Below are 27,993 nucleotides of genomic sequence, written 5' to 3' on the forward strand. Positions count from 1 at the left end.
AGAAAGATAGGTATCAGTTAACCCTTTCTGACTCAAAGGAAAAGAAACCTCACTGACTTTAGATTAGATGATCACTAACAATTCTATCTTTTCAGAGACACCATAAATAGTGGAAGACACCCATAGGGAAGTGGAGTATGGTAAGGAAAAAATACTGAGCTGGTAGTGTTCAGAGCTCTGATAGCAACTGTGGCAGAAACTACAGGATTGTCTTCAAACATGGCTATACCATTTTGCAGTCCTACCCACAACGAATAAGAGTTCCTATTAGTCTATATTCTTGCCAGCATTTGGTGCTATCAGTGTTTCAATTTCTGATAGATTTCAGTTCTCATAGATTTCAATTTCAAATTCTGATGGATGTGTAGTGGCATCTCATTGTTATTTTAATTTGCAATTCCCTAATGACATATGAGCATCTTTTCATATGCTTATTTGACATCTATATGTATTCTTTTATGAGATGCCTGTTCAGATCTTTCACCCATTTTTTTTATTGTGGCAAAATATACATAAAACTTATCATTTAAATTTGATTATTAGTGATATTGACTATCTTTTCACATGCTTATTGGTCATTTGTAGAAATGTTCATTCAAGTCCTTTTCCCATTTTTCAGTTGGGATGTTTCTTATTGTTGAGTTTTAAGAGTTATTTGTACATTTTGGATAGCGATCCTTTATCATATATGTGTTTTGAAAATATTTTCTCCCAGTGTCTAGCTTGTATTCTTTCTTTTAATGGTCTTGCACAGATGGAAGTTTTAAATTTTAACTAAGTCCAACTTGTCAATTTTTTCTTTCATGGATTGTACTTTTGATGCCATTATCTAAAAAGTCATCACCAAACTCAAAGTCATGTATTTTTCTCCTATGTAATCTTCTAGTTTTACAGTTTTGCATTTTACATTTAGGTCTATGATCCATTTTGTGCTAATTTCTGTGAAAGGTGTGGGTAGTCTGTGTCTAGATTCTTTTTATTTATTTATTTATTTATTTATTTATTTATTTAATAATTTTTTGCATGTGGATATCTAGGTGTTCCAGCACCATTTATTCAAAAGACTATGGAACTGCCTTTGCACCTCTATCAAAAATCAGTTGACTATATTTGTGTAGGTCTATTTCTGAGCTCTCTTCTGTTCCTTTGGTCTGTATATCTATTCTTTCACAAATACTACACTGTCTATATTACTATATCTTCACGGTAAGTCTTGAAGTCAATTAGTGTCAGTCTTCCAACTTGGTTCTTCAATACTTTGTTAGCTATTCTCTTTTCCCTTTCTTTATAAACTTTGGAATTTGTTTCTTGGTATCTACAAAATAAATTGCTGGAATTTTAACTGAGATAGCGTTGAATCTATAGGCCAAGTTGGGAAGAACATTTTGACAATACTGAGTCTTCCTATCCACGTACATGGAATCTCTATTTAGATCTTCACTGATTCCTTTCATCAGTTTTGTAGTTATCCTCATATAGATCATATTCTGTTAGATTTATACCTAAGTATTTCATTTTCTTTGGTGCTAATGTAAATGGTGCTGTGCTAATTTCAAATTCTAATTGTCCATCAGTAGCATATAAGAAAGCAATTTACTTTTGTAATATTAACCTTGTATCCTGCAACTTCGGTATAATCGCTTATTAGTTCCAGGAGTTTCTTTACTGACTCTTTGGGATTTTCTACATAGACAATCATGATATCTGTGAATAAAGACAGTTTTATTTCTTCATTCCCAGTTTATATACCTTTTATTTCCTTTTCTTGTCTCATTGTGTAGAGTTTCCAGTATGATGTCAAAAGGAGTGGTGAGAACAGACATCCTTAGCTTGTTCCTGATCTTAAGTAGGAAAGCATCTAGTTTCTCACTATTAGTTGTAGGGTTTTTGTAGATACTATCAAGTTGAATTTGTTTCCCTTGGGGCACCTAGGTGGCTCAGTCAGTTAAGCGTCTGACTAGCTCAGGCCATGATCTCACAGTTGATGAGTTTGAACCCCACGTCAGGCTCTGTGCTGACAGCTCAAAGCCTGGAGCCTGCTTTGGATTCTGTGTCTCCCTCTCTCCCTGCTCTCCCCTGCTTGTGCTCTGTCTCTCTCTCAAAAATAAACATTAAAAAAATTAAAAAAATAAATAAAAAGTTCCCCTATATTCCCAGTTTGCTGCATTTTTATCATGAATGGGTATTGAGTTTTATCAAATGTTTTCTCTATATCTATTGATATGAACATACGACTTTTCTTCTTCAGCCTGTTAATTTATGGATTACACTAATTGCTTTTTGAATATTGGATCAACCTTACATATGTGGAATAAATCCCACTTAGTTATGGTATAGAATTCTTTTTATACGTTGTTGGGTTTGATTTTCCAATATTTTGTTAAGGACTTTTGCAACTATGTTCATGAGAGACAGTGGTCTGTAGTTTTCCTTTTTCATAATGTTTTTGTCTAATTTCAATATTAGGTTAATGCTGCATAAATAAGTTAGAAAGTATCCCCTTTGCTTCCATTTCCTGGAATAGATCATAAAGAACTGGTATAACTTCTTGCTTTAATGGTTGGTACAATTCACCAGTGAACTCATCTGGCCCTGGCGTTTTCTATTTTGAAAAATTATTATTGATTCAATTTCTTTAATAAGTATAGATTTATTCAGACAGAATTTGTGGGCATACAGTTTGTTGATAATATTATTTTACTATCTTTTTAATGTCCATGAGATCATTAGTGATATGACCTCTTTCATTTCTAGTACTAATAATTTATGTCTTTTTTTTTTAATTAACTTGGCCAGACAATTATCAAGTTTATTGATCTTCTCAAAGAAACAGCTTTCAGTTTTATTGATTCTGTTGATTTCCACTTTTCAATTTCACTGGTTTCTGGTCTAATTTTTATTATTTCTTTTCTTCTCTTGTTTTATTGTAAGATACTTGACACATGAGGTCATTAGTTTCAGGTACAAACACAGTGATTCACCTTCTGCTAACTTTGAATATCATTTGTTCTTTTTGTCTCCTGTGGTAAAAGCTTAGATTATTAATTTTAGATTTTTTTCTTCACTAATACACGCATTCAAAACTATTAAATTTCCCTCTAAGCAATGCTTTCACTAACCCACACATTTTGATACATTTCTATCAACTTTTCCTTAAGCTCACTGATTCTTTTCTCTGACGTTTCAAGTCTAGTGATGAATCCATCAAAGGCATTCTTCATGTCTGCTGTTTTCTATTTCTAGAATTTCCTTTTGATTCTTATTGTTTGCATCTCTCTGCTTACATTACCCATCTATTCTTACATGTTATCTACCTTTTCCATTAAGGTCTTAGTATATTAACCATAGTTGTTTTAAATTCCCAGTCTGAGAATTCCAACATTGTTGCCATCTGAGTCTCATTCTAGTACTTGCTCTTTAAACTGTGGGGTTTTCTTCTTCTTATCTTTAGTATATACTATAATTCTCTGTTGAATGCCAGATATGATGTACTGGATAAAAGGAACTGAGGTAAACAGGCATTTTGTGTGAGATTTCTGTTTATCTGGCTAGGAATGAGGCTGTATTTACTGTTTGCTGTAGCTGCAGATGTTAGAGGCTAAAATTTCCTCTGGTGTCCTTGTTTTTGTCTCCCTTGCTGTCTTTTTTGTTGTTGTTGTTTAATGTTTATTTATTTACTTTGAGACAGAGAGAGAGCAAATGGGGGAGGAGCAGAGAGAGAATCCCAAGCAGGTTCCGTGCTGTCAGCACAGAGCTTGACACGGGGCTCGAACTCACAAATCATGAGATCATGACCTGAGAGACCTGGACACTTAACAACCTGAGCCACCCAGGTGCCCCTCCCTTGCTGCCTTTACAGATTTCTTAAATATTAAGTCTGAGACATTATTAAGACAATATTAAGTCTTTTAGTTGTATTCCCTTATTATACAGGTGCCCTATTGATATGGTGGGAAGATGTGGGAGGAAGGGAAGCATTCCAGAGTTCTGTGATTAGGCCTTTGTCTTTTAGTGAGTTTGCGCCCCTAGGCTGTTACCTTCAAAAAGCCTCTAAGTTGTTGATTTTCAGTTTTTTCAGATTTTTTCTTGTGAGAACAGGAGTAGAAGCTTCCAAGCTCCTTCTAAGCTGAACCAGAAGTATTTTTAACTTTTTAAGAAATGGCTAAACTGTTTTCCAAAAGGGTTTGTACCACTCTAAATTCCCACCAACAGTATGTGAGAGTTACTCCACCAGGGCTGGCAATAGGGTGAGGCAAGCAAGGAGCCTAGGGTACAATATTTAAAGAGGTACCTACTCTTAGATTCTCATGCCCCTTCATATTTTACATCTCAGGAACCTTGCCAGCCTCATCCTAATACTCACCCTATCCTTCATATCTTCACGAAAATATGAAAGAATATGTGTAGACATGGTATTGTTTTTTCTTTAAATATTTGGTAGAAATCAACAGTGAAGCCATGAGCGCTTGAGTTTGCTTCTTGAAAAGGTATTTAACATCAATTTCTTTAATAAGTATAAGGCTATTCAGGTTATCTATTTCTTCTTGAGTGAGATTTGGTCATTTGTGTCATTCAACAAATATGTCAGTTACTCTAACTTGTTAAGTTTATTGGCATAAAATTGTTCAAATTAGTCTTGTAACCACTGTAGAATCTGTAGTGATGTCATCACTCTCATTCTTGTTATTGGTGATTATGTTTTTTCTTCCTGGATCAGCATTGCTTATAGGTCTGCCAATTTTTAAGTTTTTTTTTTTTTAACGTTTATTCATTTTTGAGAGACAGAGAGAGATAGAGTGTGAGCAGGGGAGGGGCAGAGAGAGGGAGACACAGAATTTGAAACAGGCTCCAGGCTCTGAGCTGTCAGCCCAGAGCCTGACGCAGGGCTCGAACTCACAAACTGCGAGATCCTGACCTGAGCTGAAGTCGGACACTAAACCAACTGAGCCACCCAGGCACCCAGGTCTGCCAATTTTATCGATCTCAAAGAATCAGCTTAGGGTTTCACTGATTTTTCTCTACTGTTTCTCTACTTTCTAGTTCACTGATTTTGACTTTGATGTTTCTTTCTTCTGCTTATTTTGGTTTAAATTTGTTCTTGTGGTAGCTTTTTAAGGTGGAAGTTGAGGTCACTAATTTGAGACTATTCTTCTTGTCTAATATATGCATCTACTGCTATAAATTGTTCCCTAAGTACCACCAGAGTAGCATGCCACAAATTTGATATGTTGTGTTTTTATTTCCACTCAGTTCAAACAACAGCTGCCTTTGGAACAACGTAGGGGTTAGGGACACCAATGTCCAATAATCAAAAATCCAAGTATAACTTTTAACTCTCCAAACACTTAACTACCAACTACTGTGGACCAGAAGCCTTAACAGTAACAAAAAGTCAATTAACACATATTTTGTATATTACACATTACATATTATTTCTTAAAATAATCTAGAAAAAAAATGTTATTAAGAAAATCATAAGGAAGGGGCGCCTGAGTGGCTCAGTCAGTTGGGCATCCAATTTTGGCTCAGGTCATGATCTTGTGGTTCCTGAGTTTGAGCCCTGGGTCGGGCTCTGTGCTGGCAGCTCGGAGCCTAGAGTCTGCTTTGGATTCTGTGTTTCCCTCTTTCTCTGTCCCTCCCCTGGCTCATGCTGTCTCTGTCTCTCTCTCTCTCTCTCAAAGATAAACATTAAAAAAAAAAAAAAGTTTGTTTTTAAAAAAAGAAAATCATAAGGAAGAGAAAATACATTTACAGTACTGTGACTGTACTTATCAAAAAAATCTGCATATAAGTGGATCTGCATGGTTCAAACCAAGTTGTTCAAGGATCAATGGTTCTAATTTCCTTTTCCTCTTCGACCCACATTTTTATTTAGAAGTGTTAATTTTGGTTTCCAAGTATTTGTGGATTTTCCACACACTTTTCTGTCAATAATTTCTAATTTAATTCTATTGTGGTCAAAGAATATACTTTGTATGACTTGAAGACTTTTAAATGTATTAATATTTGTTTTATGGTTCAGATTATGTTGATAAATGTTCCAGGAACACTTCAGAAGAAAATGTATTCTTCTGTGTTGGGTGGAATGTTGTTTCAATGTGTTCTTTCAAAGTCAATTCAGGTTGATTGACAGTGCTGTCATTGAGCACTTGTTATTGAGAGACAAGTATTAAAATCCCCAACCAGAACTGTGAATTCATCCATTTCCCCCATAAAAACCAGAATTGTGAATTCATCCATTTCCCCCATAAAATTCCTACTTTTTGTTTCATATATTTTGAAGCTCTGTTTTTACAGACTAAATGTTTAGAAATATATCCTCTTGATTAACTTAACACTTTTATCATTATAAAATAATCGCTACCCCTAGGATAATCTTTGCTTGGAAATCTGCTTTGGTTGGTATTAATATAGCCATTCCAGCTTTCTTTTGACTGGTGTTAGCATGGTATATCTTTTTCCATCGTTTTACTTTTCAAATGTTCTGTGTCTCTGTATTTAAAGTACACTTCTTATAGGCAGCATACAGTTGGGTCTCGCTTTTTCATCCAATCTCACAACCTCTGACTTGTAATCAGGGTGCTTAAACATTTACATTTAATATGATTATTGACAGGGTTAGGTTTAGGTCTATCATCTTGAAGTTTTTCTTTTTTCTCATCCATTCTTTGCTCCCTTTTTACCCTTTTTCTGCCTTTGTTTGGATTGAGAATTTTTTTCATTTCATGTTATCTCTTCTGTTGGCTTATTAGCTATAATACTTTGTTTTGTTATTTTAGTGGTTGCTTAAGGGTTTATTGTTCATAATCCTTGTTAGAAATGTAAACTTTTTAATGGAGAGAAATAGTGTGTTTTGGTCTGTGTTGTATCCCTAGTGTTTAGAACAGTGCCTGGCACATGGAAGGCATTCAATAAATATTTGATCAATAAATGGATAAATAGAGAAGCCAAATGGTAGGTTATAAGGCATGAGATTACAAACCATCAAAAAGAAGGCATATTAAAGCTCATCCACTTAACAACATCCAGACAGCTATGATTGTTGAAAACAACACAGAAACTTGGGGCACCTGGGTGGCTCAGTTGATTAAGCATCAGACTCTTGTCTCAGCCCAGGTCTTGATCTCAGGGTCATGAGTTCAAGCCCCATGTTGCACTCCACACTAGGTAGGCATGGAGCCTACTTTAAAAAAAAAAAAGAGGAACACAAAAACTCTAGACACCATATGTGAATATACATTATATAAAAGTAAATAATATTTACAGGTGCTGTACAAAAATAGTAGGTAGTACTAAAAATTAACCAGATACTGTATAGTACTAATGCCAATAATGTAATCATATTTAGCCTATTTCCAAATCATAAAAGGAACAAAGTAATCAAGTGAAATGAAGTCAGCTAAATGCAAATTAGGCTTGCTAATGAAAAAAGTATAAAAAAGGATATTATAAAAATATAAATATCCCCTCTTCTACATGTAATATAAAACGTGATCACTATAGTTAATAACACTGTATTGCATATTTGAAAGTTCCTAGGAAAGATTTTTAAAATCCTCATCACGAAAAAAAAAAAAATTTGTAACTATGTATGGTGACAGAGGTTAACTAGACTTATGGTGACCATTTTGCAATATATATAAATATCAAATCATTATGTTGTACACTTGAAACTATTATAATGTTATATGGCAATTATATTTCAGTAAAGAAAGAAGTTTTAATATCCCCTGTTCCATTTTAAAAGTGAGTTTCTTAAAAGACTAAAATGGTAACCAAAATTATATTGAAAATACTCACTAAAAATGAATAACAAGCCATCTCAAACTTAGGACCACTCGCTCAGAACTGAATGTAGAGCAATATATTATGTCTAAAGGTATCAAGACTATCTGCCAGAGCTAGCATGCTCTATTAAATTCTTTGTGGTAAATAAGAAACAAAGAAACAGTTCTATTCTGCTCATTTCTTAAACTTCACAAATCATCTGGGTTTTACTGGCCTAACAGAACAATTTTCTCCTTGGGAGGCAGGGTGGGTTGCATGTTGAATCTTAGCACTATTAGAAAAGTATAAATGTGAAAAATCACTCCAGTAAGAGAAATATATTTACATATATCTAAGCAAAGAATTAAATACAACCCAGGACAGTAGAATGAATATAGACAGAAAAGAATACTGTAAGCTCATCAAAGATTATTGGTCAAAAATCTATAATAAATCAAACTAAAGATCTTTCTATCCCTTTCGACCTGACTTCAAGATTAGATATTACCTGAGAGATTTCCTGTTGATACACTGTAAAATGTTCCTTGCTGATCTGTGGGAGGTAGAATGAAGGTATGACTTCAGTGTCCACAAAGTCCAATCCCCATGTTTTTGTGAAGAAGTCAGATTCTCTTTTTGCTAATCTAGGATCATTTAATGCTGCTGGGAGGTTTACTTTGGAATGATATATAGTCCATCTATGTTGATCTGTAACTAGAGATGGGGTAACACATAAACTATTTGAATCACCTGCAAAAAGTAAACAAGAAAACTCTGTAAACTAAGTTCTACATTTGAAAGTACATCCTAGAAAAATAAAAATTGCTTAGTTTCTGCTCTATGCCAAGGCACCAAAATCTCTCTTTTATAACAAACGTTTTAATGAAAATCAATCTGATTAAATAACCTTCAGCTTTCAGCATCAATTGCCAAGGGAAGGAAAAGCATGTAAAAGATAAAGAATACGCAAAATTTGAGAGTTGTATTTGCATCGTGGGGTGGATCATAAAGAAAGTCTTTCATTAGTTCCTTTCCTTAATGTACAATTTCTCTTTTTTCAACATCAAAACTCTTCTACCTTTTTATTATATATATTCTATCCTTTAATACTCCATATTTTTCACAGGTTTACCTCTTTTCTGTTGTATTATGGCAGACACACCTGGTTCTAATATCCTTTGTTTGGCTTATGATTAGATGCCAGAAATGCTGCTGTGGCATTAATCATAGAGGAAACAAAAATATATATATGGTCAATTCTTGTTATTCATGGTAGTTTTGTTCTATAAAGTCATGGTAACAATTAGCAAATACTGAACCACTATTCCTAGGGGAAATACAGGGGTAGGTACCTCCAAGCCTCTGGTCACAAAATTTTCATCAACCAATCAATAAATAATCTTATTCTGTTTCTGTTTAAAGACACCTTATTTAATATATATTGTTCATTCATTAACACTGAACTCATGGCTCACACCACTGTAATTCATACCTGAATGAGTTTTCTTCATTAGTGCATACATTGCAGTCTTTTTGTGCTTAGAAACACTAGAAAGCACTTCAGCCCTACATCTGGTAACCATTTTTAAACAGCAAAAGCACCAATAAAAAGCTCAAAAATGCAAAAAATGTGGCACTGTTTAGACCACAAAAAAAGATACTTGTTTATAGCATGAGAGCTAAAACAAGAAGGCAAAGTGTTGCCTTGTTCAACCTTAGGTAGGCACATGTGCATCAGGCAATTCAAATTTTTCATTCCTCTGCAAATGGCTGCAAATAATGACAAAAGTACCACAAGTATTGATTTTAGGGTTACAAATAAATTTCAGGGATCAGGCAAACTTACAAACACAGAATCCACAAATAATAAGAATTGACTATACTATGTTTAACTAAAAAGCTTCAAATCTCTAGCTTCCATTTTCAAAACTTTTTTTTTCCATTTATGCAAGTAATTTTTTCTATGGAAATGCATGAAAAGAACTATATTCCAATTTTCCAATCAACTTCCAAATTATCTATCTCTTTAGTTTTAACACTATAAAATTTATTCTTTTAAGTATAGCTGACCTTTGAACAATGGAAGGATTAGGGGTACAGACCACTCCCCTCCCCATGTAGTCAAAAATCCACATCTAACTTCAACTCTGCCAAACTTTACTAATAGCCTACTGTTGACTGGAAGCCCTACAGATAACATAGTCAATTAACATATTCTGTATGTTATATATATTATATACTACATCCTTACAAATAAAGTAAGCTAGAGGAAAGAAAATATTACTAAGAAATCCATAAGGAGAAAATATAGTTATAGTACTGTACTGTATTTATAAAAAAAAAAAAGCTACATATAAGTGGACTCATGTAGTTCAAACCCCATGTTGTTCAAGGGTCAACTGTATACAGAATCTCTACTCATTTAAAAAGAATACAAACCCTCAGTAAAAATCTTCAAACCAACAAACAGAAAAAGGCCTTACCTGTGGGCTCCTTGGGACATACATCTGGCAGTGACTGCACAGGTCGAATGTGTTTTGTTGGATCTACCTCTTTTTTAAAGAAAACATCTCTGCTGCTTCCTTGAGGCACTGGTGAAGAACTGTGGCTTGAAGCCATTGCATAAAATCACCACTCAACTGAAAATAAGTAACAAGTAATAATCAAGATACTTAACACAAATCAAAATTCATCTGTAAGTATTATGCATGTCTCACACTTTCTCTGAAAAGGATACATTATCCAAAAATCCCTCAAGGTATAAGTATACAATTTGAATACTATTAACTGTGTCACTCATAATTAGTTACTAAGAAAGTTATTTGTCCTTGTTTGAAAAGTATTCTCCCGGAAGTGAAATATCTTCAGTCTTTTACCCAAAGTGCAAAATAGATACCAAAGCTGTAACCAATTGTATATTAAAGATGAAAACATCCATTCATTCAGCAAGCATACAGTAATTACGCATTATAAGCAAATGGGTTTTTGAAGTCTGACTGCAGAAATTCTTCACTTACCAGCAGTATAACCTCAAGGAAATTTACTTAACCTTTGTATACCTTACCTCATTTGTAAAAATGGACATGAAAAGAGCTCCCATTTCACAAACATTTTGTAAGAGTAAAAGGAATGGATATATATATAAAGCATATAAAGCATATAAAACAACATTCGTCTCAAAAGTTAGTGTTTATAAATGTTAGTTACCGTCATGATTATTACGACTGACAACCGTTATCAATTATAAAAGAAGTATTACTCTCCAAGGTGTCTGCAATTACATTAAGTAATGACAACAATCAAAACACTAAGTAAAACACAGGTTAACCTATGTCTACATTGTTCACTAGGTCCTAAAAGAATTTGTGGGGCAAGACAACATAACATAGGCTACAGTTTCAGGTAAAACTTTACAAATGAAGCAGTACATAACCTGGATACTGAAGAACATGTATTATTTTATTACTGGAGAGTAGATAATCTTATAGTTCAGAGTATACATATCAAATAACAGGTATTCAATAAATATTTTTCAATGAAGGAATAAATAAATGAACATAAACAGAAGTTTACAGCTGAAAGGGAACTTAGAGAGATCATCTAGTCTAAGTTCCCTCATACTGGAGATAAGTATAGCAAGGCTCAGAAAGACTAGGGGGTTTACAAAGACACATGGGTTTTAACAAATAAAAAAAAAAAAAAAAAGCCTACTCAGGAAATCTGGTGAATATACCAAGGGTAAGAAATAAAGAGCAGAGACAAAGCTGAGAATGGTGACAAAAAATTAATCTACTCTAACTCTCCCCTAGTTTAGTGGAAAGCTAAAACTGACATTTCCCAAACTTCTTTGGGTTTTTTTTTTTTATTTAATTAGTTTTCTTTATTTTTGAGAGACAGAGAGAGACAAAGCGTGTGGGGGGGAGGGGCAGAGAGAGAGGGAGACACAGAATTGGAAGCAGGCTCCAGGCTCTGAGCTGTCAGCACAGACAGAGCCCGATGCAGGGCCCAAACTCACGAACCATGAGATCATGACCTGAGCCAAAGTTGGACGTTCAACTGACTGAGCCACCCAGGCGCCCCCCAGACTTCTTTGATTATCTGTCACAGTCCTCCTAATGCAAAAGAAACAAATCCAATTACACCACTAAGACCGTAAGAAACAAACTGTTAAGAAAATGCACAAAGATAAATAACTTCCTTAGGGTCCCTGAACAGAAAGCAAACAATAACATGAACAAAGGTTAAGGGACATGGAATAATCATAAGACTATGTGGAAACTGACATGGCTAGAGTAAAACACTTGTATTGGGAAGTACTGAAAAATAAATCATACTTAAATACACACACACACACACACACACACAGAGAACATGGCCAGATGAATTAATCAGGGTCTTGGTTTGAAAGGGATCACTGGCCTGTTGCATATATAGCCATACACATTAAGTGTATGGTTTTATATATATATATACACATATATATGTATATATGTGTATATATATATACGTATATGTATATATATATAAAACATATTTGAGAGAGAAAAGATAATCTAAAGGAAAGTATATAATACATAATCCTGTATATTAAGTATTTAGTAAGGATAATTCCAAATTTAACATAAAGTCTATTTAACTTTATTAATTTCATCAAATAAAATGGCTAAATTAAAGACATTTTGACATTTGTAGAGGTAAGCTACAAATATATGGAAAATGTATTTATATTGATTGCCCATTGCTTGGTGTCAGATAAATCAAATACTGATTGATAGCACACTACTATTTCAATTTATACTATTTACCATCATGTTGTTTTAACAGCAAAAAGAAATCCTAAGCGCCATCTCAGGAAGCCAGAAATACTTGAGGAGATGGAGACTAAACTAGTCTAGAAAAAATTTCTAGACTCCTATAAGTTATTTCAGTATCTGAGGTGGTGGGGGAGTGGTACCTTATTTACTCTTTAAAGATTCTGAACAGGGACACATATATAGGTTTTGTTTGTTCTTCTTATGAAATGGGGGAACATCTCTAACTATAAAGAGAGTATGTAAAATTAGGGGACTGCCTATATAGGGGAGTCCCAATTTCAAACCATTTGTCTCTCCATTTCTTTCAATCATCCTGAGTTTATTAAGATTTCCGCACAGTAAGAACCAAACGTTGTATTAATGGCCACGTAAGTATGATGCAGATACTTAGTATGTGCAATCACTAGTAATAAAATATTGTGGATTTATTCATAAGGCATGGATGCATAAACAAATACACCAAATCCCTGTGGCCTCTAAACCAAACAACTTCAGCAAAAAAAATAATCTTTCATTGAAAAGCTAAAGAACAGAAATGATGAGGCATCCTAGTAAGAAAGTTTCAGTGTAACCTAAGAATAGTTTGTCTATCCAGAAAAAAAAAAAAAAACTAGCAAAAATAATAACAAAAAACACAGAATACAGGGAAAAAGAAAGCTCTATGCACTAAATGCAGGTAACCTCTGATTTCTAATACTTCCACTTTACATCTAGAAACAAATTTGGCATTTAATCAGCGGTCACCTACAATGAGAATCTGTAAATCACTCCACCATTCTTTACACAATCATCTTTTCATAATTATATCAATACCATACTCAACTATTATATTCTCTTGAAGCCTTCTTTGGTTTCTCACACTTAAGTCACCCTTTATGTATTTCTATTTTTGCAACAACCATACTGAAAATTTGGTCTTTATATAGGTCTTCTCAGACTATGAACCTCTTGATGTTTCCATTTTCCTGTGTATTCTATGTGCCTAACACAATTCCTGGCACACAGATAGATATATAATAAATACTTTAGAGATGGATTAAATGGGTAATATGTAGAACAGATCAGAAGAGAGATGTTAGTTAGACAGCTACTGATAATCCTTAAGTGAATAGATAAGAGCATGGGTATGAGTTAAGGAAAGAAACAGTCTCATTCATTCCAAAAGAATTTGTAAGGATGAGTAAGATCAGAAACATGTGTACAGGAGTGCTGATGCATAGGAGCACTTGTACCCCAATGTTTACAGCAGCACTTTCAATAATACCCAAATTATGGAAAGAGTGTAAATGTCCATCAACTGATGAATGGATAAAGAAGTTGTGGTTTATATACACAATGGAATACTATGTGGCAATGAGAAAGAATAAAATATGGCCTTTTGTAGCAACGTGTATGGAACTGGAGAGTGTTATGCTAAGTGAAACAAGTCATAGAGAGAAAGACAGATACCATATATTTTCACTCTTATGTGGATCCTGAGAAACTTAACAGAAGACCATGGGGGAGGGGAAGGGGAAAAAAAAAAGTTACAGAGGGAAGGAGGCAAACCAGAAGAGACTCTTAAAAACTGAGAATAAACTGAGGGTTGATGGGGGGTGGGAGGAGGGGAAAGTGGATGATGGGAATTGAGGAGGGCACCTGTTGGGATGAGCACTGGGTGTAGTATAGAAACCAATTTGACAATAAATTTCATATTAAAAAAAAAAGAAACATGTGATTGTCTTTCTTTTATGTCTCAAAGTATCTTTTTATGTTACAAGTTAGGTTAAAAGCTTCTATTAAAAGTTCCTAAAACAATGTCACTCCAGAAGCACCAGCATACCAACAGCTCCGACTGGTTTCTAAATGTAGGTACACACTGTTTTTCCAAAGTTTGCATTATGCCAGTCTGCTTTTACTAAAGACCTACATTAGCACCTGTTTTCACTAACCAAAAGAAATCCAAAGAGGATTGTTGCTTTTCTTTAAAAAGGTGAGAGGCAAAAACCGCATTCAGCATTTGCAGCAAGCCATCACAGAGGCAGGACACACCCAAAGCAGCAAGTGTAGCACTGCCAAACTACCTCCCTGAAATTACACTCAGCACCTCAGCAACAAGCTACTGTAGCTTTGAACCGTGTATCTTAGTATCTGTGCTTTTTCTCAATTTATTCTAGGCAACCATTGGTAATACATGTCTTAAGAAATAGGAGAAGCCTAAAACATGTCATTTTGGGGGTCTGGGAACGTTCAAACATTTTCCCTATAAATTAATGGTAAGTGTTTCTCTGCTTTACACTATTTCAGTTTTACAAAAGATTTCACAGGTATGCTCTACTTTCAAGGAATAAGTGAAAACTATACCATCTCCACAAAGAACCACGGTTCACTGACGAAATATCTGAGTTCAGACCTGGAGCACAGGGGAAAAAAAAAAAAAAAAAAGTGGATCCTGAGAACTCTTGCGTCAGAAAGCAAGTACATGCTCAAAGACCAGAAGGATCTGTCAAAAGGACAAAGGACCAAGTAAAAAGGGTGCTCAAATGCCACTTGCGGGACAATTTGAGCACTCCAAAAAAAAAAAAAAAAAAAAAAAAAGGAAAAGAAACTTACTTGAGTGTAACATATTGGCTAAATAAAAATTAATGAATATACAGTGATACTTAGGGAAAGAAAAAGACATGAGGAAAAGTGGGTGGAGTGGGATGAAGAAAGGAAATCTCTTCTTTACAGAACAAAGCCAGTAATAAATGTAGAAGGAAGAACTGAATTAGTTGTAACCCTAAGGTATAAACCAATTCAGGCAAAAATCATCGATGTATGCTAAAGCTACTAGGTGAAAGGTTGTTCAGATTCAGAACACTCATCTTGTGCCAAAGTATTACCCCACAGATTACTAAGCAATGCAAAGGGGAAAATGTATCTTTAAAATCTGGTTGTCACTACCTTAACTAAGTCATCAAACTTGGCATCATTGACAATAGTATGACAACTTAATGAGTCATGAAATGACAATATAAAATAAACATCATCACCTCTGAAGCATTCTCACCAAAAACATTTAAGCCTCTGCACCAGGAGTTAAGCTTTTCTATCCTATGGATTCCTTGGCAGTCTGGTGAAGTCTACAGACCCCTTCCCAGAATAATTTAGTTTATAATGCATAAAATACATTAGATTACAATGGACAACTATACTGAGATAAACTTTTTAAAATGTAATATAGTAATTTCTTGCTTCTCACTTAATGCAAATCTATCTTAATTTCTAAGCAATAATTGAGCTTAAATATTTCAAGGTATCTGCAACACATTAATGTGACATGAAAATATTTGAAATTTCTACTAGTGACAAAGTTACAGGCAGTGCTAATATCCCTATGAAGGGTTATCTACATTCATAATTAAAGGAAACACTTAAAATCCAGTTAAAGGAGGTTTCTTTTGATCCTTGGCACTATTGACATTTTGAGCTGAGTAATTCTTTGTTATTGGGTGTTTTCCGTCTATGCATTTTAGGATCTTTAGATGTATCCTTGGCCTCTATTCACTTGATGCCAATAGTACCCTCCCCTGCCACATATACAGTTATGACAACCAAAAATGTGTCTAGACAAAGCCAAATATGCTGAGGTGGGGGAAAGAAGGGAGAAAACAAAATCACCCCAAGTGATAACCACTGAGTTAAAATAAAGATGATCATAAGATAAATGAACATATGAACTGACTGAAGGTGCTAATATCAATTCTTACAATAAGTATTAATAAAGGTTCATTTCTTTTTTCCTTCTATCAAAAAAAAATGAAGAATCCTTAGGCTGGGTGAAACCTTACAAAGGATTTTGGACTTGATCCACAAGACTAGTGAGTCATTACAGACTTAAAGACACTGGTGTTAAATCCATCACTCTATAAGATATCAGTAAGGAGGGCCAAGTACAGAACCTAAGAGGACTTGAACATTTCTGAAGAAAGAAATGAAAGATATAAAGGAAAGCTTGTGATAAAGAAGGAACATCCAAGAAGGTGGGAGAAATATCAATTGAGAATTCACAAATAAATAAGGGGGAAAAAACCATCATTTAGATTTGGCAATTAGGCAGTGACCCGTTACATCAGAAACAATGTCAAGTTCAACAGTGGGCACAGAAGCCAGACTGCAGAAGCTGGAGTGGAACAGGAGGGGAAATTAAAAAACAATGGCTATTGTTTCAAGAGACTTATTTATGAGATTACAAAACAGAATATATAATCACATTTGATATAAAAACTTTACATAACTCTCTCTACATACACATAATGTATAAAAAGGTATACAACAAAACATTAACAGTGGTTATTATAACAAGCCTTTCCTGACCACTGTATCTAAGCACATCCTCTCCCTTCTCTTCCCCCATCCAAACACACACACACACACACACACACACACACACACACACACACACTCCATTATTCTCGATCACTAGCATTATAGCGTGATCTTTTTAGTACTTGCTCCAATTATAACCGATTATTTACCTGTTAATTTTGTCTCCCCCACTATACTGAAAACTTACTTGTTTCATTCACCTTCCTATGCCACACTCAGCAGAGTCTAGGCAATCAGTAAAATGCATGAATATTCAATGAATGAATGAACAATATCATGGATAAAGAAGTAATAAGCACAAATAAGCCGCTAACAATGTCTCATATAAGTTCATATTCATTTAAAAACATACAAAATCAAAAATACATTCTCTTCTTTGCATACATTATGTGACTTTCTAAAACTTTATTCTAGATTCTCTGTATTCTTGAAACATAGTATATATAATATACTTAAGAAAACTGGCCATAAAGTGAGTTAGGGATCTATCACTTATTAGTTGTGTGACCTTAGTTTTCTCATTTTTTTTTTTTAATTTTTTTTTTCAACGTTTTTTATTTATTTTTGGGACAGAGAGAGACAGAGCATGAACGGGGGAGGGGCAGAGAGAGAGGGAGACACAGAATCGGAAACAGGCTCCAGGCTCCGAGCCATCAGCCCAGAGCCTGATGCGGGGCTCGAACTCACGGACCGCGAGATCGTGACCTGGCTGAAGTCGGACGCTTAACCGACTGCGCCACCCAGGCGCCCCTAGTTTTCTCATTTTTAAAATGGAACAGCAACAGTATCTTCCACATAGCAATGTTATAAAATTTAAATGGAATATAACTTACATAACCTATGTAAGCTCATGGCACAATACTTGGCACACAGTAGACATTCAATAAACAACTTTACTACTATTTATTATTACAAACATCTTAAGTATTAATATTTGGACTGTGTCATACAAAGTTTTATAATCAATTTAAACTTTAGGACCCTGAGCCTCCTCTATTGGTGTCCTTTGCTTGAGTGTCCCTAGTTTAGGGGGAGAGGAGGCAGCAAAATAATATGAGCAGATATAATTTACTATCAGAAAAGTAAACAATAATAACTAAACTAAACAATAGAACAGTGATCCTCAAAGCTATGCTAGTAAAAAGAGAGAAAAAATAATATTGGAAAATGATGTTGAAACTAGAAAAGGTGTGGCCTAGAACAGAAACAACAAGTTTGATGACAAAAACTGTTCAAGAGAGGAAAGATGAGGGAGAGAAGGCAGAGAGGCTAGAAATAATGATTTAGAAGACATCTGAATAAAGGTCAAAGTTGAATCTATGGGAGTAGAGTGGATGAGATAAAAATTACAATCTCTGAGTTGGAGGGGACTTTGAAAGACCATCTAGCTCAACTTCTACCTAATATAGGAATCTTTTCTACATGGGGTCTTGCCTTCACTTGAAAACCTTCAATAGTAGAGAAGCGACTACTTCAAAAGCAGATTATTACTGTAAAATAATTATGATTGCTTTAGGAAGAAAATTCTTTCATGTAGTGTACAGAACCCTGCCTCCATGAATTTTCCATTGCTGTCTCCAGTTCAATTACATTACAGGAGTAAGAGAAAATACTTCTAGTCATAAGAAAGTAATATCGCAAAATACAAAAAAAAAAAAAAAAAAAAAGGATGGCTAATGAGAGCTCAGAGAAATGGGTAGAAAGGGGTAGACCAAATACATTTATAAGGAAAGGAAGAAAGCAATCAGAAATACCATCCTTACAGAAACAAGGGAGAAGTGTCCAATAGCAAAGTGTGAACAGTAGTGTCAACATGATGCAGAGAGAGGGGTCAAGGTTACTAACTTCAGAAAGGATACTGAATTAGGGGTGCCTGGGTGGCTCAGTCAGTTGAGCTTGAGCGACCGACTTGGGCTCAGGTGATGCCCTCACAGTTCGTGGATTTGAGCCCCACATGGGGCTCTGTACTGACATCTCAGAGCCTGGAGCCTGCTTCAGATTCTGTCTCCCTCTCTCTCTCTGCCCCTCCCCCGCTCAAGCTCTGTCTGTCTCTCTCTCTCTCTCTTTCTCTCAAAAGTAAATAAACATTAAAAAATTTTTAGAAAGAAAGGATACTGAATTAGAATAATATTAGGACAGTGGTTGGGGCAGATGCCATACCACAAAAGGTTAAGTAAGTAATGAAGTACTAAAGGCAACAAGATCAACATCTTTTTGGTGGTGAAAGAAAACAAACTAAATGTTGAGCACGAATTTTTTTAGGTCCCGGAGACCTGAGCATATATGTAGGCAAACAGCAAGAAACCAACTAAAAAGGAACAAGAAAAGGTACTAGGGCAAGAAGATGGAGGGAGAAACAAGAGTTAGATAAACACAGGGATTAGGGGTGTGGCGGTGAAGGCAGAGACAAAAATCACTCCCAGGGACTATGAGGCACTTTACACTATGCCCCACCTTGAGAAAGGCAGGACTTTGTCAGGCAACAGTGAGAAAATGAGCAAGCTGATCCAGAAAAATTGCACTGCATCCTATTCCTCTACCTAATGCCCTTAAGCAGAGGTGGGAGGAGCAGAATCAGCTGGGACTTGGGCAAACCTGGAATGCCTCACTCCCACCACCAGTTATCAATGAAAGAAGGGAGAGGGAAGCAATGGAAAGAAAGAATTATATTATCATTAATATTTGACTAGACACTATATAGTCCATAACTGCTTGCTAGAAAAACACGTCTGAATGAATCAGTGAATGAATGAATACCCATTATGTGGATGAACAGGTTCAAGAATAATTGGTTTCAGTCCATTTAGCTAGTTAATTGTGAATACGGGATTTGCACTCAGATCTGATTCTAAATTCCATGCCTCTATCTCTAAACCATACTGCTTCTCCAAAAACAAAACAAACAAAACCTAAATTCTTTCACTACTGCCTCTCATCTATTTCATGCACCCAGTACTTTCTTCTTTTTTTCCTTATCTGATCTATCAATATTGATCCAATAAAAATTACTTACACTAACAAATATTTTTATCCATCTTATATTAAAAATGATAGCAATAGTTAACATCTGTTTGTGATAACATTTTTTTAAAGGCTTGACTTTTTACAGCAGTTTTAGGTTCAAAGAACTTTATAAAACTGGCACTACTAGAAAACAGTTCCTTAAGGAAAAAGACACATTTTCATCGTATAATTCACTATATTTTTCTTAGCAAAGGGATAATTCTGGAGCTGCAACTTGGGATACATAATCTACTATAGACCATCATTTCAACACTTTCAACAAGAAATGTGTTGTGAATTCTAAGTAATAAATGAACTTATTAATTAACGTTTATAAAATGTCTATTTGTAATTTGAGAAGATATAGTGGGAAGTTTTTTTACACTGGAGCTGGACAGAGGTAGTATTTTGTGATACAATTTTGGGTTTGAGTTTAGTAAAAAAGAAAAAAAAAATCTATACTCAATCCTATTTTTTCTAAAAGCAAACAAAAAAATAGCAAACTTGATTTCCCTAAATTTAGATGTACTGACACAAACAAGGAAAAAAAAAAAAATACTGTAATGTCCTACCAAAGATCAATGACAGAAATCAGTACAGACTATTTTTTAAATCATAGTAATCTAAAATATCTCAAATATCTCACATTCTAAGAAATATTTTCCACAACACTTTTGGAATTTTAGGAGCCAATTTCTGGTAAATGTTATAGATAGTCTTCTTTCATACAACCTAGACACAAATGACAATATACTTCTACACTATTTAAGTATACGATTCGTCACCTGACCAAATCTAGTTTAATCATAGTTTTTTAAAGTACTTAAAATTTTTTAACCACAACGATCTCAACAATAAAGCTAAAATTTAAACAGAAAGATGTGGGCTTTCAAGAAATAATTAACAAATTAAGGCTCCCTCATAAATAAGTACTTGTCTACTCATTTTGGGTATTAAAGGAGCATGGAAGAAGCCAAAGTGAACCCAGAAAATAAGAACAAAGTTGCACTAATCTGCTTTTTCCTTATATTCCCATTTGACATTTATAAGGCCGTGTCTTGGAGGAAACTGAATACATGTGCTTACTTATGTTCCTCATTTACTTTCGATCTAGTGACAAGAAGGAACAATAAGAGATAATCATGGCTACAACGATAAAAACTATAACTATTTGTAATATTAAATTTAAATATTTAAAAAATAAGTGATATTTCATGTATGACATCCTTATCTGGAATAAAAATCATAAATATCCTCAAAAAACTATATATATTTTTTAAGTCTAGATGTTACTCAAAATGAAAGCAATGTCTTTTTTCCCTCACACATTCACCAAAAAACGTAATAGGGCAGCCACTGAAACTAACTAAACATCACAGGCCTGGAATTGAATGATAAAACTGTACTGTGATAAAATCTGCCTCTAGCATGTAAAAAATTCAGTGAGAACCAAATATAACTTAGATGCCTTATTTTACTCCTTTGGGCCATTGATATGACTATATTACTAGTGAAATTTTTGTCAAAGTGAATCAGATTAAAATGTTGGTATTCTGTTCTTGGTGTCTCAGCCAAAGATTAGCAAATAAATTCTAAAATCACTAATTTAAAGTTACTGGGTAATGCATATATCTTAAATGTGTAAACCATAAGACATTAAAATGCCTACACAAGAAGAGTAAATTGAAAATAAAATCTGTATAATTTACCCTACCTTAAAAATATCTGTTAGAAGAAATTATATATTAATATATTCTTAAAAGGAACAAAAATGACTTGGATTTATCCCCTGTCAATTACTTCAACAGTGTCCCTTGCAGGTTTAATTCTTTCCTCCCTCATCCATCTTCAATCTATCTTTGCTTTGTTCCTGGCTGCAAAACAATGGAGAAAATTTAGATAAAACATGCAGATTATAAATGTATAAACTCCAATCTCAGATATGACCCTGCTCAGCAGTCCTTTCACTCATTTATACTGAAACACTGATCTTCCCCAATCCCCACAGTATTTATAAAAAACTTTCATCACTCTCTTCATATCCCCTAGTTTACCTACCTGCATGTATCTCATGCTTAAAAAGTAATTTTCTTTTTACTTCATACCAAAAAAAAAAAAAAAAAAAAAGCCTCAGATAGGACTTCTACCCTCCACATTCAAATGTACCTAATTCTCACAACTCCTAACTTCTGATAGACAATACAGGTGTGTACTCTTGTCCAGAGTTAATTCTCCAACCAACTGTTCTTGATTTCACCTCTTCCCACTTCATCCCAGCCCTGTTCTATTAATTATTCCCTGACTCTCCTATCTCATCAGCCCATCAAAAAAAAAAAAAAAAAAGTTCAAGAGCTAAATTAAAGTTTTTTCCCTCAGCTCTATCTCCTTGAGCTACTTCTTGCCTCCCCTTCATTGGCAAACCTCTATTCTCTCTTGGGTCTACCTCCTGCACAATCTTCCATCTTTACCACTCACTGCTCTGGAAATGGTGAGGAATGACCTGATTTCTAAATTCAATTGCCTATATTCAGTCTTCATCAAATCTGACCTCACTGCCCTCAAAAGCCAATAAAAGTAATAAATGCAGACAGAATAAGAGAAATAGAAAAATCACCATTTGTAATCCTCAAATGCAATGATTGACTCAAGGAAGGATCATTAATGGATGATAAAACCATTGGTTTAAAAGGATGTTAGGAAAAGGATATTTACATAGCCATGAAGTACTACCCTATCAGTTATTTATTAAAAAAATAATAGAGAGATCTGTCAGTTCCTACCCTTACCAAATGATCAAAGCTGGAATCACCAACAGGGGGACAGACTACCATTATGTGCCTCCTGATGTGATAAAGTCGTAGGAATACCTATCATCTGTGTGGTATTCTTGCCAGAAATATCTGACCAGAATCTAATCATGAAGAAACAGAGTAATTCAGAATATGGAATAAACTCGAGCACAAATGCCTCTATTTTTCAAAGGATAAACCAAAAAAGAAGAGGGAGGCACTGGGCCTAGTCTGGATTGGAGGAGACTAAAGAGACATACCAGCCAAATGCAATACATGAACCTTAACTGAATCTTGTAATAGTGTAGAGAAAAAAACAGCTATAAAAAATTTTGGGACAAATGGAGAAATTTAGGTATGGACTGTATGTTTAATAAGCTTGTTGAGTGTTGATATTTTTAGGTATCATAACAGCATTGTGATCATATAGGGGAATGTCCCTGTAATTGGGAGATGCATGCTTAAGTATTTAGGGGTGAAATGTAATGAAATCTACAGCCTACTTTCAGACTTGGCAAAAGAAATTGGGGTGGGGGGGCGAGTGTTTATGTGTGTGTAGGTGTTCACTATTCTTGACTTTTCTGTAGGTTTAAAATTTTTCAATAATAATAAAAAATAATGAATCAATGAAAGTTTACAAGGAAGTGAAGATAAGTAGAAGTGACCAAATAAACAGAGGGGAGGAAGTATGAGAAAAGGAGAATACTCCAGGAATAGGGAATAGTATGTTGCAAAGGCTTGGACAGGAAAAGAAGCCTTCTGCCAGAAACCGGAAATAATTCAACATGTCTGAGAAAATTATATATTCAGGGGGAGGAGGGAATTGGGGAGAGTCACAAGGCTAGAGAGGTAAGTTGGGAAAATAACTTAAATGAAATTACAAATCTATTAAAAGAATAAGGAATATGGATTTTATCATGAGGATAAAATAGTCACAGAAATAATTTATGATGAGAAATGATATAATCAGATTTTCCCTTCAGAAAAATCACTGATTATAGCACAGAGAATGCAATGGAGAAGACTAAGACTAGAAGAGTCCAGATAGGAAACTTGCTTAATCTCACTGAGAGATGCCCATAGCCTGAACTCCGATAATGGTAGTGGAGATAGAGAAAACTAGACAGATTTCAGATCTTTCTCCAGTTATAAGCTCTTTTCAGTGTCTCACACCCACATTTCTAACTGCCTACTAGGCATCTTCACCTACAAGTCTCAAAGATACCTAAAATTCAATATAGCCAAAACTTAAATTTATTATTTATGCCATCTTTATCTGCCACCACCTGCCAAAAGTTTATTCCTTCTCTAGCTCCGTTAATGGCACAATAATCTATTAGCTTCCTAAACTAGAAACCCTACAGCCAACTTGACTCCCTGACCTCTCTACATTCTTTAATTTCTATACCAGTGTGGACTGTCCTATGGATTCTACCTCCAAAATTCATCACACATCCATCCCTTGCTCTCCATTCTAATTGCGAGTAATCTAGTTCAGGATTTTATTTGCAGATTAGACTGCTGTGAGAATCTCCTAGCAAAAGCTTCTTTGGTTCTAACCTCACTCAATTTTAGAATCATGTTTCTAAAATTCAGATACGATAGGTCACTCTCCTCATGTATTCTTTGATAGTGGTATATATCAAGTTTATCACGTTCAAAAACTCCACAACCTGGGCCCAATCTACCCCTCAAAAACTTATGCACCAGTAACGAACAATTCAACACATAATAGTTCAGATCTGCAGTAAAACAAATCTGCCATTTCCAGTAAAAAAATTTTTACTGTAGAATATCTAATTCTAATTATTTCTAATTACTAATTTTACTAAAGAATATCTGCACTGTGTCATAGTTAGATGTCCTTTTATTTTTCCCTCATATGCCCTCAACTGCAAAGAGAGAGTTGCTAGAGGACCTAAAGGGCTAATCTAATATACCCAATGAGAGTTATTTTCCCACCTGGCAGGAGTTGAGAACACTAGCCAGAATAATACAAACCACAGGTTTAAAACATTACTGACATTTGGGTGGCTATTCTTTGTTCTTTGTTGGGGGAGAGGGGTGTGCAGGATAACATAGGATGTATCCTGTGCATTTATAAATTTAGCAACATTCCTGGCTATATGCCAATGGCACCACACCTTCAGTTGTGACAATGAAAAACATTTCCAGACACTGTCAAATGTCCCTTGGAGGGTAAATTTACCCTCTTTTGAGAACCATTAGTTTAGATGTTAGGGCCCCAGGTCTTTGAAAAAGAAGGCCTCCAACCAGTCTTGTTAATCTTAATTTGTTTTTGAGAAAGAGCAAGAGAGAGCACATGTGAGCAAGACAGCAGAGGAAGGAGGCAGAGGGAGAGAATCCCCAACTGAGGGGAAGTGAGGCTTGACTCCACCATCCTGGGATCAAGACCCAAGTGGAAATCAAAAGTCAGATGCTCAACCGACTGAACCACTTAGGCACCCCAGTCTTAATTTATTTTTAATTAATTTTGTTTTTAAAATAGAATTTTTTAAAAATAAGATAGTAAAAGTACAAGAAGATACCTTATAGTATATGCCATCCTCCTTTAGGTTAAAGCATTTTTAGAGGATTTTGTAAGAGGGATTTCATCTCTGCAGATGCATTAGTCTCCTGACAACCCTCCATCCCAAAATGAGTAAATGCTAGTAAAATGTCAAATACATGCATACATAAAAGAACCTAAACAATTCTAACTAGCAAATCCCCATTTCTTGCTTTACATGGCCACACTGTGGTTCTTTAGCCACAATCTTAGAGATTCAAGCTTCCACTCTTCAGATTTCCTCATATGGTTCCTGCCATCTATTTGTGAAACAAGTAGGAAGCAAGCTGATGACATTTACGTTTTTTTCCTAACCCTGATATCCTAATATTCAATGGCAAAAATACTCCTTTAACTTTTACGTGACTCCCAGCTGACCAGATCACCTCTTGAGATCACTAAAAACCATTTATGCTTTTTTCTTTCTCTATACTTCATGCTGAATACAACCAAATAGTTGTTTAGAACATCAGTTATTAACACCAGTGATCAGCTGCTTATTCTCGGACTCAAAATATTTTAAACATGTAAGTTGATTTTCAGAGAAAAACTTCAAAAACCTACTTATATGAATGAATCACAATAGGCAAATATTGAGATGGAAAGATTAGTGGTTGCCTAGGTCTGGGGGTGGGGTAGGAGGAATGGGGAGTACTGTTAATGACCAGGTTTCTTTCTGGGGTGATGAAAATGTTCTAAAATTTATTATGATGATGGTTTCACAACTCTGTAAATATACTATAAATCATTTAATTTCATCCTTTAAATGAGTGTTACTCAAAGATGTAAAAGGCCAGAAGCAGGAAAAAGGAATTTTAATCAACTTTTATGGATAGAAAAAGGAACATGATTAAGAACAAATTCTGCGAAGTTTGCCATTTCATGAGTTATATTTGATTTTAATTCTGACATAAAAACTTAATACCTACCCAGAAATAAATTTTAACTTTTCCAGAAAAACATGAAAATTTAATCTTTTTCTAGTAAACTTTGGATAATTTAAAAACAATGAAAACATTTCAGAAAGCCAAATGCTAAGTAACAAAAACAAAATATATAAATATCATCAACAAAATGTGAAGTCTTTACAGTTCTGTGATACGTTCTTTACAAAGAAAATCAATACATTTTTCACTTCTTTTAAAAATGATCCTCCAACTGTAAGGTCTGTCCTCATAGGGTAGTAATTCTTAAGTTACCAGATTATAATTTTAAAATAGCCAAATCACAATAAAACTGCAAACATTTAATCCCCCAAACCACAACTATCAACCACCCAAAATTTGCACATATTGATCATTCTTACCAAAACCTATCATGAGCAATGATGACCACTATGAACCATCAAGTAATACTCATTTCTAGGAAATCAGACTCTGACTGCAATACAAATATAGTCAAATCCCAATCATTCCATCTGTTCCATCAAAACTGCTTAGAAATCATCAAGGCTCTCAAAGTACTTTTCCAATTAGAACTATCAGATTTATAAAAGTCAACTCGAATGTCCGTCAAAATCTGCAGTTTAAGTTAACCACAATAACGCATTCCTCAGCATACTATATCATGATATCATCTGCCTTGTAATCATTTACTATTGATCGCCCTGGGGTTTGACAAATCAGAAATAGAGCCAATTAAAAACAAAAAAACAAACAGTGCAAACAATTTAATTATTCGAAAGTAAGGAGGGCCTCACTCAATAAAGGACAAAAAATAAAGCTGGTTAAAGGCGAGTTAAAACAAAACAAAACTTGCAACCCCAGGTCAGTCAAAATTCTAAAAATAATCGTCCTGAACTCACAACACATGGACAGACCAAGTAGTTAATTATAATGTACAGCCAAAAGTTCCCTTGTCAACGATGGGAGGGCAGGGGAGGCCTGCTTTTGTATCAATGCACAGATGTTAAGAAGCAGAACTGAAGAAAATTAATTACTGAACAAACTACTGCGAGCTAAATCGCCAAACTGCAAAACACCGAGTTAATGGGGGAAGGGGGGTAGCCTTCCCCAGGAAGAAAAACAATTTTTTAATATTTAAATTATTCCAGTAGGCTCAAAAGGAGGCTGAAAGGCCCTACCGAGAAAAGAAAGGGAAAGTTTCGGGGCAGCATCTAAGGAGGGTGATGGAAGTTCCAAAGCCCGGATCCCAGAGAGGGGCGAGAGGGGGGACAGCGGCGTTTGCGGCCGCCGACTGAAGTGGGGAGAGCAGCTACCGCCCCGATCCCAGAGCGGGAGCGAAAAGGAAGAGGAGGTGGTGGCGGAGAAGAGAATGGAAGCTTCAGCGCCCGTCAGTTGTGACCGAAACTCTGTCCGCTTCGGGCCGGGGAGGTGACACAGGGGGTGGGGTCTCAGGCCCTCTCTCCACAGGAGGTCGGGGTGAGGGTGGGCCGCGAAGCGCCGGGGGGGTCAAGTGGGGCCGGCCCAACACCTACCTGCGGGTCCCGGGCAGCCGCCCCAGAGCGAGGCCTAGTGCATCGCCGCCGCCTCCAGCCCTCCACGTCGCGCCGAGGCTGCTCCGCGGCCGCCGCCGCCCGGAGCCCCGCCGGGCCGGAGCCCGGCCTCCCGCCCCCGCCCCGCGCCGGCAGGCCCGTCGGCCGGGGGAGCACAGGGCCGCCCTCCCGAGCCCAGCTCCGCTCGCGGGTGAGAGGCGGCAGCGGCGGCTCCCTCACGTCTCTCCCGGGTGTCCTGTCAGCCAG

At 35.6% G+C, this 27,993-nt stretch overlaps 1 protein-coding gene across 5 annotated transcripts in view; it reads right to left on the reverse strand.

The window, feature by feature from the left end:
• Positions 1 to 27,993, reverse strand: part of VPS54 (VPS54 subunit of GARP complex) — a 135,447-nt gene that overhangs the window by 61,377 nt on the left and 46,077 nt on the right. For 3 of the 5 annotated variants that reach the window (XM_049650292.1, XM_049650293.1, XM_049650291.1), the window contains 2 exons: positions 10,251 to 10,406; positions 8,276 to 8,517 (listed from right to left, as the gene is read on the reverse strand). In XM_049650292.1, the coding sequence (XP_049506249.1) occupies positions 8,276 to 8,517; positions 10,251 to 10,386 (378 nt within the window). In that variant the 5' untranslated portion in view covers positions 10,387 to 10,406. Of the gene's footprint in view, positions 1 to 8,275; positions 8,518 to 10,250; positions 10,407 to 27,729; positions 27,818 to 27,993 lie in introns of those variants that run through there. The other 2 variants (XM_049650294.1, XM_049650295.1) reach the window with 2 other exon arrangements.

This window comes from Panthera uncia, assembly GCF_023721935.1.
Source record: "Panthera uncia isolate 11264 chromosome A3 unlocalized genomic scaffold, Puncia_PCG_1.0 HiC_scaffold_11, whole genome shotgun sequence".
Lineage (NCBI taxonomy): Eukaryota > Metazoa > Chordata > Mammalia > Carnivora > Felidae > Panthera > Panthera uncia.